Source organism: Camelus bactrianus, chromosome 21 (assembly GCF_048773025.1).
Source record: "Camelus bactrianus isolate YW-2024 breed Bactrian camel chromosome 21, ASM4877302v1, whole genome shotgun sequence".
Taxonomy (NCBI): domain Eukaryota; kingdom Metazoa; phylum Chordata; class Mammalia; order Artiodactyla; family Camelidae; genus Camelus; species Camelus bactrianus.
Window position 1 is genome coordinate 11,342,564 of NC_133559.1, and position 15,050 is coordinate 11,357,613.

General features: G+C 43.0%; 1 protein-coding gene across 1 annotated transcript; it reads left to right on the forward strand.

Annotated features, from left to right (window-relative positions):
• Positions 1-271: 271 nt before the first annotated feature.
• On the forward strand, positions 272-1,282 carry NHLH1 (nescient helix-loop-helix 1). The gene has a single exon (XM_045517111.2). The coding sequence runs from the start codon at positions 497-499 to the stop codon at positions 896-898; it is 402 nt and encodes a 133-aa protein (XP_045373067.2). The 5' UTR covers positions 272-496; the 3' UTR covers positions 899-1,282.
• Positions 1,283-15,050: the final 13,768 nt, after the last annotated feature.

A 15,050-nucleotide genomic window follows, 5' to 3' on the forward strand; every position in this document is an offset into this window, starting at 1 on the left:
TTAGGTCTTACATTTAGGTCTTTAATCCTCCCACTCTATTTTATCCTGCCCTTCTCACAATTTCTCCTCCTTTCCTGTTGCTCGCTTTCTGGATTCTCTTCCCTTCTTTCTATCTTTCCTCTTACTCCTTTGCAAAGTGGCCACCTGCCTGTCTCTCCTGCCCCACCTCCCCCACCCCTTCCCGTGTTTCTGCCGCTCTTCCCCCAGGCTTACCGTACCTCCCCGCTCCCAGCCCATCTCAAACCTTCCCCATCCCTCCCCATCCCTGAGCTGGTCTCCTCCTTCCTCCTTCGGCCCCTATCAATTTCCCCTTCTCTCTTCCAGGCTCCCGACAGGAACCCTGAACATGGAACCCTGAAGCGGCTCTGACTTCCTGAGCTCAGTGGCAGACCCCATCACCCCAGGCCCTTCCTGCCCCTCCCGCAACCAGCTTTCAGGCTCCCAGAGGGAGGGGTGGGGAAGGGATCCTGATCTCGCAGGGCGGGGGGCATCCATCATGATGCTCAACTCAGACACCATGGAGCTGGACCTGCCTCCCACCCACTCGGAGACCGAGTCAGGCTTCAGTGACTGTGGGGGCGGGGCGGGCCCCGACGGGGCTGGGCCCGGGGGCCCCGGAGGGGGCCAGACTCGGGGTTTCGAGCCGGGAGAGACTGGCCGGAAAGACCTGCAGCACCTGAGCCGGGAGGAGCGGCGGCGCCGGCGGCGCGCCACTGCCAAGTACCGCACGGCCCACGCCACGCGGGAGCGGATCCGCGTGGAAGCCTTCAACCTGGCCTTCGCCGAGCTGCGCAAGCTGCTGCCCACGCTGCCCCCGGACAAGAAGCTCTCCAAGATCGAGATCCTGCGCCTGGCCATCTGCTACATCTCCTACCTGAACCACGTGCTGGACGTCTGACCAAGGCCTGCCTCCCGCCCTGGATTCACCCCTCCTCCCGGGGCCTTTCTGGGGTCCCTTCTGTCGCTCACTGCTTAGCACAGCCTGTCCTCCCTAAGCCCCTGTACCTTGGCATGGCGTGTCCCCACAGGCCCCGGGCCAAGGCAGAGTGTCCAACGGTTGGTCACAAAGGCGACTTTCTTTTACTCACCCAGAGGGCTATTCTCATGGGTACCTTCTGTAGTTTGTGGTTGGGGCCCAGCTGGTTAGAAATGTTTGCTTGGGTGGTGGGTTTCCTTGGTCTTGGCATCTCCCCCTAGCTCATTCATGGGCTCTTTTATCCCTATATCCAAAATTTCAGAGACCCCAGACCCAGCTCTGCCTCCTAACCTCTTTCCACCCAGTTCCGGCTTCTTCTGCCCAGGGTAGGGAGGGAGCCTGGGAACAGGAATAGGGGGAGGCTGGGGTAAGAGTGAGGGTGGGCTCTTGGGGAAGCAGGGGCAGGGTGAGGTAACTCCTCTGAGGGGAATCTCAGTAGCTGGGAATTATGGGAAAATTCTTCCTGTTCACTGTCTTGTTCCAGAGGTTTAGCACCTACAGACCTCGGATCTTACTTGGTAGTGAGTGCCTTGCCCTCTCTGAGCTATTTGGCCCCTTCCCTGTCCCCTCCCAGTCCAACCATCCCAATTTTCTCCCTCCCTGTGTGCAGCCCAAGAAAGGGAAACCTAGATCTTGGGGTAGGGGATGATGTCCCCAAACTCAGCCCAGAGTATCTGAAAAGACCCAGGCCATGGGTGGGCCAGCTCTTATATCTGCTTCCTCCAACCCAGCCCACCACGAAACTGCATAACCTACACTGATTCGTCCCTTTGATGCAGGGTGGGGGGCTGTCCAGTTATTTCCCTCTGGGAAAGCTCAGCTCTCCTGGCCCTAGAACTTATTTATTACATTTGTTTCTCCTTCCTTAAGCTGCCTTTTGCAAGAGAAGAGACCCCTCCACCCCCCCCTCCTCGAGGCTTGCTGCCCTCCCCCCATTGCTGAGCCCACCTGCTCACTATAGCCCAGGGTCAGCGGTAGAATGAAGGGCCCGAGGACCTGTGTAGAAGAGAGCATGCTTTCCCCATGCTCCCACCTTCCTCGCACCAAACTCCTAGCTCTACAAGGATATTATTTATTTACGTATTTATTTATTTATTTATCTATTTATTTACTTATTTATTTATAAATATTACTATTTATTGCCGAGTTGTGCACTTTGGGGTAGAGCGAGGGGGCTCCTGGCCGCTTGAGCCGGGTCTCTCTTGCTTCCTCCCTGGTTATTCCCTTCCCTTTCCTGCTCCTTCTGCAACTCCAGGTACGTGTGGGGATCCCTTTTGCTCACCACACCCACATCCCTCCCTAGGATCCATCTGTCCTGACACCCTGGTCCTCTGGGATGGTGCCCCTCCCCCACTTCCAGGGCTCCTGGATCCTTCCTCAGCTCCCTCTATCCCCAGACAATCCCCCTCCCAGTCCCACCCGCCTCTTTTCTCTCTCCAGCCCTCCCCCATGACCCTCACTTCTTCCTAATAAATCTAAGTGCAGGCCCTAGGGGTCTGTGTTCTGTGTCCTGTGTGTGATTCTTTTCTGTTGCATTTATGATTTCATACAAAAAGAAAAATTAAAGTGACCTCGTTCTAGCACCAGGTACGGTTGTGGATCATTTGATCGGGTTGGGAATCTGGATTGCAGGTTCTTGTAGGGCAGGTGTTGAGAACCCTAAGCCTTGAATGCTCTTCTTATGGGGTCATGAGAGCTCAGACCGGTGGGCAAATGAAAACAGAGAGAAGAAGCGGTCACAGTAAAGTGGTGCAGGGGAGGGTATAACTCACAGGTCCCAGGCTTCTCCACCTAAAGTCCCATGTGCTGTATCTTGGCACTCATTGGGTGACATTTTCTGACTTCTCTGATGTTGTGCTTCCACTCCTGCTCTCTGTGGATCAGAGGAGGAGCTGAGTGTCCCAGTGGAACCCAAGTTAAACATGGGTCTGTGGATCCATGATGGTGGGCTATGAAACATTTCATGCCATGGCTATGAAACATTGCCTTCCTCATTATTGTCTCTGAGCTGCGTCATAATTCCTTTCAGTCTCAATTCTTGGCCCATTTGGTGTTCCCCAAGCTTATTAGAATGCTGAGGAGGATACTGTGGCGGGCCTGGGACTAAGAGAAGAGTAGGGAAAGGGATAAAAAGGAGTGCTGAAGGAATATCAAAGGAATCCTGAAAAGGACTCTAAAATCAATTTATGTAAGAAATTTAGAGCCCAGAGAGGAGGGCCTTGCCCAAGGTCACATAGCTAGTTAGGGGCAGAGATAAAGTTCAAACCCAGGTTCTTTTTGTCCAATACTGCCAACACCCCTCTGCCTCCCTGAAATGACCCGGCCGACAGGTAGCACTTTCTGGACTCCCTATTTTAACAGGGACTTTGGCAAATTAAGGAGTATTCAGAATTGTGTGGTCAAGAAGACAAAGGTTTGCAGATGACTTCACAAAAATAGTTGAAAAACTGAGATATGTGTCTTTGATACATGATTTGATACCACTTCAAATATTGAAAGAAAAAACAAACACACTCTATGTGGCCCCTGGAGGCAGAACGAGAACCAGGAGATGAAAGTGAGAGGGAACAGATTTTAACTTCAAAAAACCTGAAACTCCTGGAGCTGTCCAGCAGTGGAAGTGCCTGCCTCAAGGAGGAGTCCAAGCAGGCAGGATGGAGAATCCTCTGCAGGCAGAGTTACCGGGAAACCTTTCCTCCCTAGATGAATTACTGGCTAGGAAAACTTGAAGATCCTTTCCAAACTTAAAGTCATCTGAGAAGGCTGAAGTCCAACACTGGGAGGAAAGTGCTAAGATGCCCTTCAGTCTCTGAAGTGTTCTTTGTTTGCGTCTCTGATGGGCAAAGAATGACTTCAGTAGCAAGAAGGGTTTGAGTGAGACTGGGAGGAACTCCCATCGAGGAGGAGGTTGACATCTTCACTTCCCTATCAGAGTTGGATGAAATGTACTCTGCCCAGAGCCTGGCAAGAGGGAGGGCTGAGCAGAGATCAGGGAGAATTGGAGGACTACAAGGGGCCAGAGCTGGAAGGGAGCATGGAAATCGCTGAATCTGACACCTTTGTTTTAAAGGCAGGTAGAATCTGTCCACAGAGGTGATGGGACTCACCCAAAATGGTGGACTGGGGTAAGAACCTGCGTCTTCCATTCCTGGCCCCCGTGCTTTGTACCTTCCCCTGAGCAGCAGCCTCAGTCCTCTGAGCTCTGAGCACCCTGCTTCCCTCTCTCATCACTTTGCCCTGATGGAAAGCAGAAGGGGTTACTGGGCCCCTCCCCTCAGGGATCCCTAGGGCCTGGGGTTGGTGAGAGGGGGCAGCTGCAGCTGTTCTACTGCTAGCTCCGAATTTCTTCAGATAATCAATTGGCCTCGGCTGCCGATCTGCTCCACAGGACTGGAGGAGGAGGAGGTGGGGAGGGGGAGGGGGAAGGGAGCAGGGGACCAGGCACTGGGAGAGGAGACTGTCAGGGAGATGGAAGTCCTGGAATGAAGGAAAAGGGAGAGCTCTGGGGCTAATACTCCGGGAGAAGGGAGGAAGGGAAGGTTAAAGGAGAATGCATCTGGGGGCCCTCGTTTCACAGCCTCCAAAACCCAGCAAGTGGGCCAGCAGGGTAGGGGAGGGGCGGTTTGGGGGCACCCCTCAAGTCACTTCTCCTTTCCTCCTCCAGCGCCTTCCCATCCACGGCTGTGCCCCTTTGGGCTTCCCATGCCCTCTTCCATCCCCAGTTACTGGCGGCCTTGACCCTCCCATGCTGTCTGTCATAAGTGTTCCCCTCTGCCCTTTTTCTCAGAAAACTCCACCCCCAATGACAGAGCAGACAGCAGGGCCCCAGGGGTTTGGGAGAGTAAGGGGAGGACTCTTAGCCACTCCTCCCCCTCCTCTCCTTATACACACACACACACACACACACACACACACACACTGTGTGGGCTGCCAGGCATATGGCCCCTTTGTGCCCACACAATGGAGGCTCTGCCTGTGCCCCTTTCCAGTCTGGGCATGAGGGTTGGGGGGGGCTCTCTCCTGCATCTCACTCACCTTCCTTCCTTCTCCATCCCCAATGCAGGGCTCGCCTTCTTTGCCTTCTCTTCCTCCTGTCTAGAAGGCCCCTTAGACCGCCCCCTCCTTCCTCTTTCTGACTTTCTTGCTTTCTTGTGTCCTTTCCTAAGCTCTTGAAGGCTGACTGGGTGAGAATTGGGAGCAGAAGACAGAAGCTAACAGGAAGGTCACGGTCATCGAGTGTTAGTTCACCCGAGAGAAAAAGGAATGGAGCAGAGAGGGAGTGGGGAAGAAGGAAGGCTGAGCGGTGGCCACAAGAGAAACAGCAATGTTGTGCTAGAGGTGAGAGAAAGCCCACAACTGGCAGCCGGAGGACCTGAGTCTCAGCTCCGTACTCAACCTTTATGCTTCGTGCCATAACAAGCAAACCACATCCCTCCCTGCATCTCAGCTTCCTCATCTGCAAAATGGGGAAGATAAGACCTGCCTCACAAGGTGTTCTGAAGATTAAATGAAAGCATCCTGGCACTGCTCAGCTTGATAAGTGCTCACTTACGGTACCTCAGGGGCAGTAAGTAGCAAGGCCAACCTGTGCTGTTTCAGAGTCTGCACACTGTACAACGTGCCAGGCCAGGGCAGTAAAGGGGCCTGACATCCAGCCCTTGATCCACCAGACCAGTTGTGCCACTGGTGCCAGTGGGGATGCACGCACCCTTCAAGAGGTGGCCTTGGAATCAAGCCCCTCGTACGGGTTCCTGAGCATCAGTCAGGAGTCCAACCAAGAACTCAGGAGTCCTGACCACCTTGGTCAAGGACCAAGATAGAGTGGGAGGGGACAAGGGGCTGTGGGGGACACCAGAGGGAGAGAGCTCTTAGCTCTTCTCTGGAAAGTTGGGCAGAGCCAAACTATGAAATCTGCTAAACTGAGGATGGAGACGTGGCAGCTGAGGAAAAGAGGGGTATGGGTGCTGAAGAAGCAGAAAAGGTGGGAGACCTGGGTCGGGGAATGTGTTCAGAACCTGTGTTGGTCAGCTGTCCTCTTGCTCCTCCTCTTCCCCGGCTCCCTACCTTAAGCAAGTTTCTTTAAGCCAGGTCTGATTATTGCTTGTTGAGCACTGCCCCCTGCTGGCCGGGAGCAGAGATGTTTTCACTCGTCCTCTCAGGCTGGGAGCCGCTAAGAACTGGGGAGAGAGAAGACCGTACTAGTCTGGGGATAAAGGGTGAAGATGTGGTGGGACCCACAATCCAAAATTCTGTCCTTGTCACATGTTTCTGGAAGGTGAATGAGGGTTGATTGTAGAGATCAGAATTCGTAGGTGTTTCATTTACATTTACAAATAGACACATGATCTCTAATTTTCAGACAAATTTTTTTCCTGTCTGTATCCATTTCATTTGAGGAGGGTGCGTGTGTGTGTGTGTGTGTGTGTGTGTGTGTGTGTGTTCTGTCCCTGGGGATGCTTGCCTGCTCCCGTGGTTGCTGTATGTGCATACATCGGTGCTTCTTTTTTGTGTCCTTTTCCATGTTGGAGTCTGAGTGACAGCTGTCAGGTATGATGCAGGGGCCTGAAGCTGTTTAACTTCCTCTCCTTCCCTCTAGGTTTTCCCTCTGCCTTCCAGCTCCATCGGCCCCATGGCTATTTACAAGTGACAGTCTTTTACTGGCTCCTGCCTTACTTTGATCACTCCAAGCTCAGAGCCTTGTTCTGCTCTAACCTGGGACTCTCAGGCCTCCCGGGCAGGGCCTCCAGCCAGGTTCCCAAGTGAAGTGAGAGGAGAGGGAGGGCCCTGAGATCAGAGTCTCTCTGCCGTCCACTCTCTGCCATCCTCACTGGCATTTAAACTCCAGCCTTCTTTTCTAACCCGTACCTGTCTCCTTCACTAGTCAATCCCATTCTAGTCAATGCACCATACATTTACTGAATAACCAATGTGTGACAGACACTGTTCTAGATTCTGAAAGACAGGCCCGGGCTCTTCTCACTATTTACTGGGCAGACAGACATATAAACACATTAATTTCCTGACAGTGAAAATCATATGCAGGGAATAGAAATCACTCAAGTAAAAAAAGGATAACTCAGAGGGAGTGCTGGTGAGGGAGGCAGCAGATAAAATGTGAGGTGAACTTTGAAGACCAATAGGGGTTCGCCAGGTCTGCAAAGATGCTTGCAGAGAATTCTGGGGAGTGCTGCCAGGACCTCCCCTGCCCACCTCCCCCAGCCCCATGCCGCTGCCGCTCACTTTCGCAAATTTCCTCTTTCACTGGACAGAGTATTCACTTCCCCAGATGCTGGAGTTTGACTCATAGCTGAGTCCCTCTCCAGGAGTCGCCTTTGGAAGAGGAAATCTGCTTTGCTTAAGGTTGCACTCCCTCCCTAGGCAGCTTGCATGCAAGGACTGGTTGGTGTGGAGTCACACAGCCCCAGTCCAGGGACAATCGTAAAGGGCTGTCCCAGCTTGAGATCCATCGTGGGATTGCCAGTGGCCTCTGGGAAAATCCCGTTGCATTCCATCTTCGCTCTTGCTTAATCCAACCCCTCTCATGCCTAACAGGTTTTCCCAAGAGCCCTCTTGAAAGCATCCTCCTGTGTACACATCAGAGTATAAGAATCTCTTTCCCAGAGAATGCTACCTGAGACAGTGATGTTCCAGTCCATATACCATTCACCTTGAGAACAGTATTCATCTATTCCAGTCCATCTGACATTTCAGATGGGGTTCTTCTAAGTTATTTCCCTCCAGAAACTGTCTTCTTTTCACTTCACTGGAAGCCACAGGACTACTCATTTTTAAAAAGTGTTTTTAAAATTACCAAAATAATATATATCTATTGTAACAAATTCAAGTAATGCTAAAGTACATAAAGTTAAAAGTAAATGTACTCATTGTGTAAGTCTGAATTACACATCCCTTCCCAAAAGTAATCTGTACTAACCATTTGGTCTGTATCCTTCCAAACTTCACATTTTATAAATATATATAAATATATAGTTGCTTGCATTTAAAATGATATTGTACATTTACTTTTAGACTCTAACTTAATAGATACTGCTACATTTTTAAACAATACACTATAGACATCTTTTTTGCCTGCATTTTATTTTATATTTCACCTGAAGTATAGTTGACCTACAATATTATATTAGGTTCATATGTTATGCATCATAGAAAGTTATTAGAACATTATTGACAGCATTCCCTGTGACTTAGTTATTTTACAAACTGGTAGTTCGTACCTCTTAATTACAGACATCATTTTATATCTGTACATGTAGACTAACTTCACTCTCTAAAAGTTCTGCATAGGACATATGTATTATAATTCATATAACCATCTTCTTGCTATGGACATTTAGGTTAATTCTAATTTTTGTTATTAATAATGCTGCAGTGCACACTATATATGTATACATTTGTGCACTTATGTATATATTTGTTCACTTAAATATGAGCATTTTTTAGAGGGCAAAATGGAAGTTAGAAATGGAGTTACTGGATTAAAGAGAATGAACATTTAAAATTTTGACAGATACTTCCAAACTGCCTTCCAAAAATCTTTTTCGATATAACACTATTTCCAACCACACATGAGTGTCTCCCTACATTCACACCCTTCATAGCAATGGATATTATCATTCTTGAAATATTTTTCCAATTTTAAGGGCAAAAGAAGTATCAGATTTTTCTTTAGAGTTTTCCTTATTTGAAGCTGATGATAATTTCCTATGCTTATTAGATGTTTGTATTTATTCTGTGAATTGCATATAGTTGGTTTACTGAAAAAAACTTTAATTTGTTTTTTTAATTTTATGCAATATTTTAAAAAATTCAATTTAAGTAAAACAAAAATGTTTCTTTTCTTCTTTGGTTCAACTGCTATAATCAATTAATTTCCTCAGTTTGTGGCAGACTAAATAATTCATCCATGCCCCCCTCCTCCTTTGGAGCTTCCTCTTTTCCCATCCTTTACCCTATTTTCCTTTGCCACCCGTCCCATAGGAATCTACTCATTTATTTAGTGCATATCTTTGAATCTCCCTTTCACCCCTTTATTGACCCATAACTGTATCCATAATCAATACATCACAGTATTTGCATGTTTTATATATCAGGACAATATCATGGTGTACATCTCATTCTGTTTCTTTTACTTTTTTATTTCTACTGAGCCTTGTGTTTTAAAATCCTACCCTGGTTTTAATGCATGAGATGGAATTTTAAACACAATATACATTCTTTTTCTTATCTGCATATACCGTACGTACCTTCTACCATGTATTTATTACATAAGATTTTTTCCCCCAATTTTTTGCTGCAATGAGTATCTGTGAATATATCCATTTTTTAAACATGTTTTATTGATTTATAATCATTTTACAATGTTGTGTCAAATTCCAGTGTTCAGCACAAATTTTCAGTCATTCATGGACATATACACACTCATTGTCACATTTTTTTCTCTGTGAGTTATCATAACATTTTGTGTATATTTCCCGGTGCTATACAGTGTAATCTTGTTTATCTATTCTACGATTTTGAAATCCCAGTCTATCCCTTCCCACCCTCCACGAATATATCCATTTTTAAAAATCCTTTGCAGGGTTGTTTTTGTGATGTATTCCTAGAACTGGAACCGGATGATAGACTATACACATACTCAATTTTATGAGACACATCCACATTGTGCTACAAACACATCAACTCATCTTCACACCAGCAGCACACGATGAGCTCTGTTGCCACCAGCACTTGATGGGCACTCCCCAGCACTTGATATTATCCAACTTTTAAATTTTGCTGCTCAGACAGGTGTAGAGTGATAAGTATTCTTTTCCTGTTTTGTTTGATTGTTGGTAATTTTCTGATTGTGGAATTGCTAGGATTATAGAATCATAAAACTATAGGAATATGGATACTCTTTTACCATGCAGAACATTTTTATTTTATCAAATTTATGGATTTTTCTTCTGCAAATTCTGTATTTTGGGCCTTGGCCTTCACTGCTCCAAGATTGTAAGACAAAAAAAGAAACTCCATTGCTTTCTTCTAGTAATTATGTTATTACTGTTTTGGTGTAGCTGTTTACCTTTGGCCCTTTGATCTATCTGCATTTCATTAGATATAAAAAATAAGGTCGAATCCAACTTTGCTTTTTCCCAGTGGTTATCCAATTATCCCAATACCATTTATTGAACAACTCATCTTTTTTAAATTAAAGGAGCAATTTATTTCTTCCTTTGCAACATTTCTACATATTATTTCCCTTTTTTTTTGTTTTGCTTTATTTTTCTTCTTCTTCTTTTTTTTTTTTTGAGAGTTCTTTACATAATCTGGATAAAAGTTCTTTATCAAATATATGATTTGCAAATACTTCCCCCAGTCTCTGACTTGTCTTTGTACTTCTTAAAAGTATCTTTTGAAAGAAAAAGTTCTTAATTTAGCTGAAGTCCAGTTTCTTATTTTATATCTTTTATGGACCATGCTTTTAATGTCATATCTAAGAGATTTTTTTCTAACACATGGTCATAGGGATTTTCTCTTATGTTTTCTTCTGGAAGTTTTATGTTTTACATTTAGTTTTGTGATCAATTTTGAATTAATTTCTGTGTCTTATGCAATGTATGGACTGATGTTCTTTTCTTGGGCATGTAGCTATCCAATTGTTCTGTAGTAAAAAGAAGACCATCCTTTCTCTATTGCATGGTCTCTGCACATTCAACAATAAATTGACTGTATGTATGTGGATCTATTTATGTGTATCTATTCTGTTCCATTGATCTATTTCTTTCTTTTTTTTAATTGAAGTATAGTCCATTTACAGTGTGTCAATTTCTGGTGTACAGCATTATTTCTTTTTTTTAACGCCTATACTACATTGTCTTGATTACTGTAGCTTTATGAGAAATCTTGACGTTATATAATATAAATCGTTCAACTCTATTCTCCTTTTTCAAAGTTATTTTAGCTGTTCTAGGTACTTTGCATTTTCATATAATGTTTAGAATCAGATGGTCAATTCCTGTTTAAAAAGATTGCTGTCAAATAAGAAAAAAATTGCTGTGATTTTGCTTGAGATTGCATTGAATCTTTAGACCAATTTTGGAAGAATTGAAATCTTAACAATATTGAGCCTTCCAATCCATGAACAATGTATATTTTCCCATTTATCTAGGTCTTCTTTAATTCATCTGAGCAGTGTTTTGTAGTTTTCAGTGCACATCTTTTGTCAGACTTACCCTTAATTAATTTTATATTTTTTGATGCTATTATAAATGGTATTTGTAATTTAATTTTTTGAGTATTCATTGCTAATATTATGGGTTAAATTGTGTCCTCCCCAAGAGATACGTTGAAGTTCGAAGCTCCAGTACCTATGAATGTGAATTTATTTGGAAATAGGGTTTTTACAGAGGTAGAGTTAAGCTGAGGTCATACTGAAGTAAGGTGGGCCCTTAATCCAATGTGATTGGTGTCCTTATAAGAAGAGGGAAATTTGGACACAGACATGCAGAGAGGGAAGATGATATAAAAACCCACTGTGAACAGATAGCCGTGTGACAATGGAGGCAGAGATTGGAGTGATGCATTTATAGGCCCAGGAACACATGGATTCCTAGAAAACACCAGAAGCTAAAAAAGGCCAGAAGGATTCTCTCCTAGATCCTTCAGAGGGAGCATGGTGCTGTCAACACCTTGATAGCAGACCTCCAGCCTCCAGAACTGTGAGAGAATACATTTCTGCTGTTTTTAGCCATCCCAGTTTGTGACATTTTGTTATGGCAGCCCTAGTAAACTAGTACAGCTAGTATGTAGAAATATAATTGATTTTTTTTAAAAATTGGGGGGGGGTATAATTAGGTTTATTTATTTATTTTAATGGAGGTATGGAGGATTGAACCTAGGACCCCCTGCATGCTAAGCATATGCTCTACCACTGAGCTATACCCTCTCCAATACATAATTGACTTTTGCATATTGCTTATATCCTGAAAGCTTGCTAAACTCAGTTATCAATTATTAGTTGTAGTAACTTTTTGAAAAAGTTTCTATTTAATTTTCTATATAAATCATTATGTCGTTTCTGAATAAAGACAATTTTACTTTTCCCTTTTTGATCTGGATGCCTTTTTTTTTTTTGTGGCCTTATTGCCCTGGATAGAATCTCCAGTATAAATTTGAGGAAAAGTGGTCAGAGCATATATCTTTGCCTTGTTCCTGATCTTAGGAGGAAAGTATTCACTCTTTGATTATAATGTTGTCCATAGTTTTTTGTAGATGCCCATTATAAGGTTGAGGAAATTCCCTTCTGGTCCAAATTTGTCCAAGTATTTTTTTAAATCAGAAATTGTTATTGTATTATTTTTCTTTTCCTTTTTTTTGGTTTTTTAAAAAAATCTTTTAAAGTGTTTTCAATATTTTATTTATTTATTTATTTATTTTGGGGGGAAGGTAATTAGGTTTTTTTTGTTATTGTTTTTAGTGGAGGTATGGGGATCGAACCCTGGACCTTGTGCATGCTAAGCAAGCACTTTACCACTGAACTATACCCTCCTCTCTTTCAATATTTCAAATGTTAAATCCACCTTGCATTTTTGGTCATGATGTATTACCCTTTTTATAAAATGCTGGATTTGATTTACTAAAATCTTATTAAGGATTTTTGCAACTGTGTTCATATTGGATATTGGTCTGTAGTTTTCTCATAATTTCTTTGTCTTATTCTGGTGTCAGAACAACACTGGCTTCATATAATGAATTGGGAAGCAGTCCTCATGCTTCAATTTTCTGGAAGAGTTTGTATAAAATTGGTATTATTTTTTCTTAAATATTTGGTATAAGTCACCAGTAAAGCCATTTAGACCTGGTGTTTTCTTTGTGGGAAGGTTTTTAACTATAATTCAATTTCTTTCCTAGCTCTAGGGTGATTATCTATTTCTTCTTGAGTGAGTTTGACATTTTGTTACTTTCAAGGGATTTTTACATTCATCTAAATTGTCACATTTATTGGCATAAAGCCATTTAAAATAGTTTTATTATCCTTTTAATATCTTTAGGATCTGTAGTGATGTCACCTCTCATTCCTGATATTAGTTATTTGCATTTTTTCTCTTGTTTTTCTGATCAGTCTGGCCAGATTTATCTCCTTTACTTACCTTCTCAGAGAACTAGCTTTTAGTTTCATTGATTTTTTTTTCTCTATTAGTTTTCTATTTTCTATTTCACTAATTTCTGCTTGATTTTTATTGTTTCCTTTCTTTTACTTACTTGGGGTTTAATTTGCACTTTCCTCCTAATTTTGTAAAGTGGAAGCTGCTATCTTTGACTTGAGACCTTTTTTCTTTTCTACTATGGGCTGGTAGAGATGTAAATACCCCTTGTACTACTGCTTTAGTTAACATCCCACAGATTTTATTGCATTGTGTTCTTATTCTCATTCAGTTCAAAAAATTCAGTTTCCTTTTTGATTTCTTCTTTTATCTATGTATCCTTTAGAATTGTGTTATTTAGTTTTAAATATTTAAGGACTTTCCAGATATTTTTCTATTATTGATATATAATTTAATACTATTGTGGCCAGAGTATCTTTTCTATGATGTGATTCCTTTTAAATTTATCAAGACTACTTTTATGGCCCAAGATAAGGTCTATCTTGATAAACGATCCATGTGTATTTGAAAAGCATGTGTATTCTGCTGTCGTTGAGCAGAATGTTCATTCTACAAATGTCATTTAGGTCAAGTTAGTTGATAGTGATGGTCAAGTCCTTTACATCTTCACTGATTTTCTGTCTGCTTGTTCTATTAGTTGAAAGATGGGTATTGACTTTTCTGATTATTATTGTGGATTTGTCAATTTCTCAGTGCAGTTCTATTAGCTTTTGCCGCATGTACTTTGAATCTCTGTTATTAGGTACATTAATGTTTAAAATTGTTATGTCTTCTTGATGAACTGACCTCTTTATCATTATGAAATGATCCTCTTTATTCCTGGGAATATCCTTTGCCCTGAAATCTACGTTATCTACTGTTAATACAGCTATCCCAACTTTATTTTGATTAGTGTTAATATGGCATATATTTTCCCCTCCTTTTACCTTTAATCAATTCGTGTCTTTATATTTAAAGGAGTTTCTTGTAGGCAGTGTATAGTAAGATAGTGCTTTTATAACCCAGCCTGACAAATACTGCCTTTTAATTGGTATGTTTAGACCATTTACATTTAATGTGATTATTGATATAGCTGGATTTAAATTTTCTATCTTGCTATTTGTCATCCATTTGCACCATCTGTCCTTGGTTTCTTTTTCCTCTTTTTCTGCCTTTTTCTCAATAACACAAATAACTGAAATTCAAAATATAAAGAATGGTAAGAGAGGTTCAGAGAAAGATTTGTGATTTTAGAGAAGGGAGAGATTAAGTCAAATTGGTGGTGAAAGGAATAACTTAATAGAGGAAATATCATTTGAATTGGACCTTAAAATAGTTTGGATAAGGGTGATGGTGAATGGAAGGTACATCGTTTAGAAGGAATGGGATGAACAAAGGTGATGAAGGCAGGAAAGTATGTATTTGGTTCAGGGAAAAATAGATTATCCAGATGGTCTGAGGAAGAGTGAAAGGAAAAGATGTGGAAAGTGCATGTGCTGTTGCCAGCTTCCTGTGGACATCCTCACCCTGATGGCCTGCAGACATATAAGACACCTGTCAGACCAAACACATTATCTATCCTTCAAACCTACTCTCTCACAGTAGCCCCTAATTAGATGTGTGGCATCACTATCCTCTTTAATATCTATACGAGAAACCTGGTCATCTTAAATGCCTCCTTGTTCCTCAGTTCTGACCATCCCACCTGCAGGTCACCTCTCAAATTTGAACTCTTTTCTATCCCCTTACTCATGGAGCCTGCTTGCTCTGTCTCTTTTTTCAACTATTGCATTAGGTTTATAACTGGTCCCTCCATTTCTAGACTATTCCTTCAAACCATCCCTCATATAACCACTAACTCCCTGAGCGTCCTGGAAATGGATGTGAAATTCTATATGCATTTTTCTGGAAAGAGCCTGTAGCTTTCA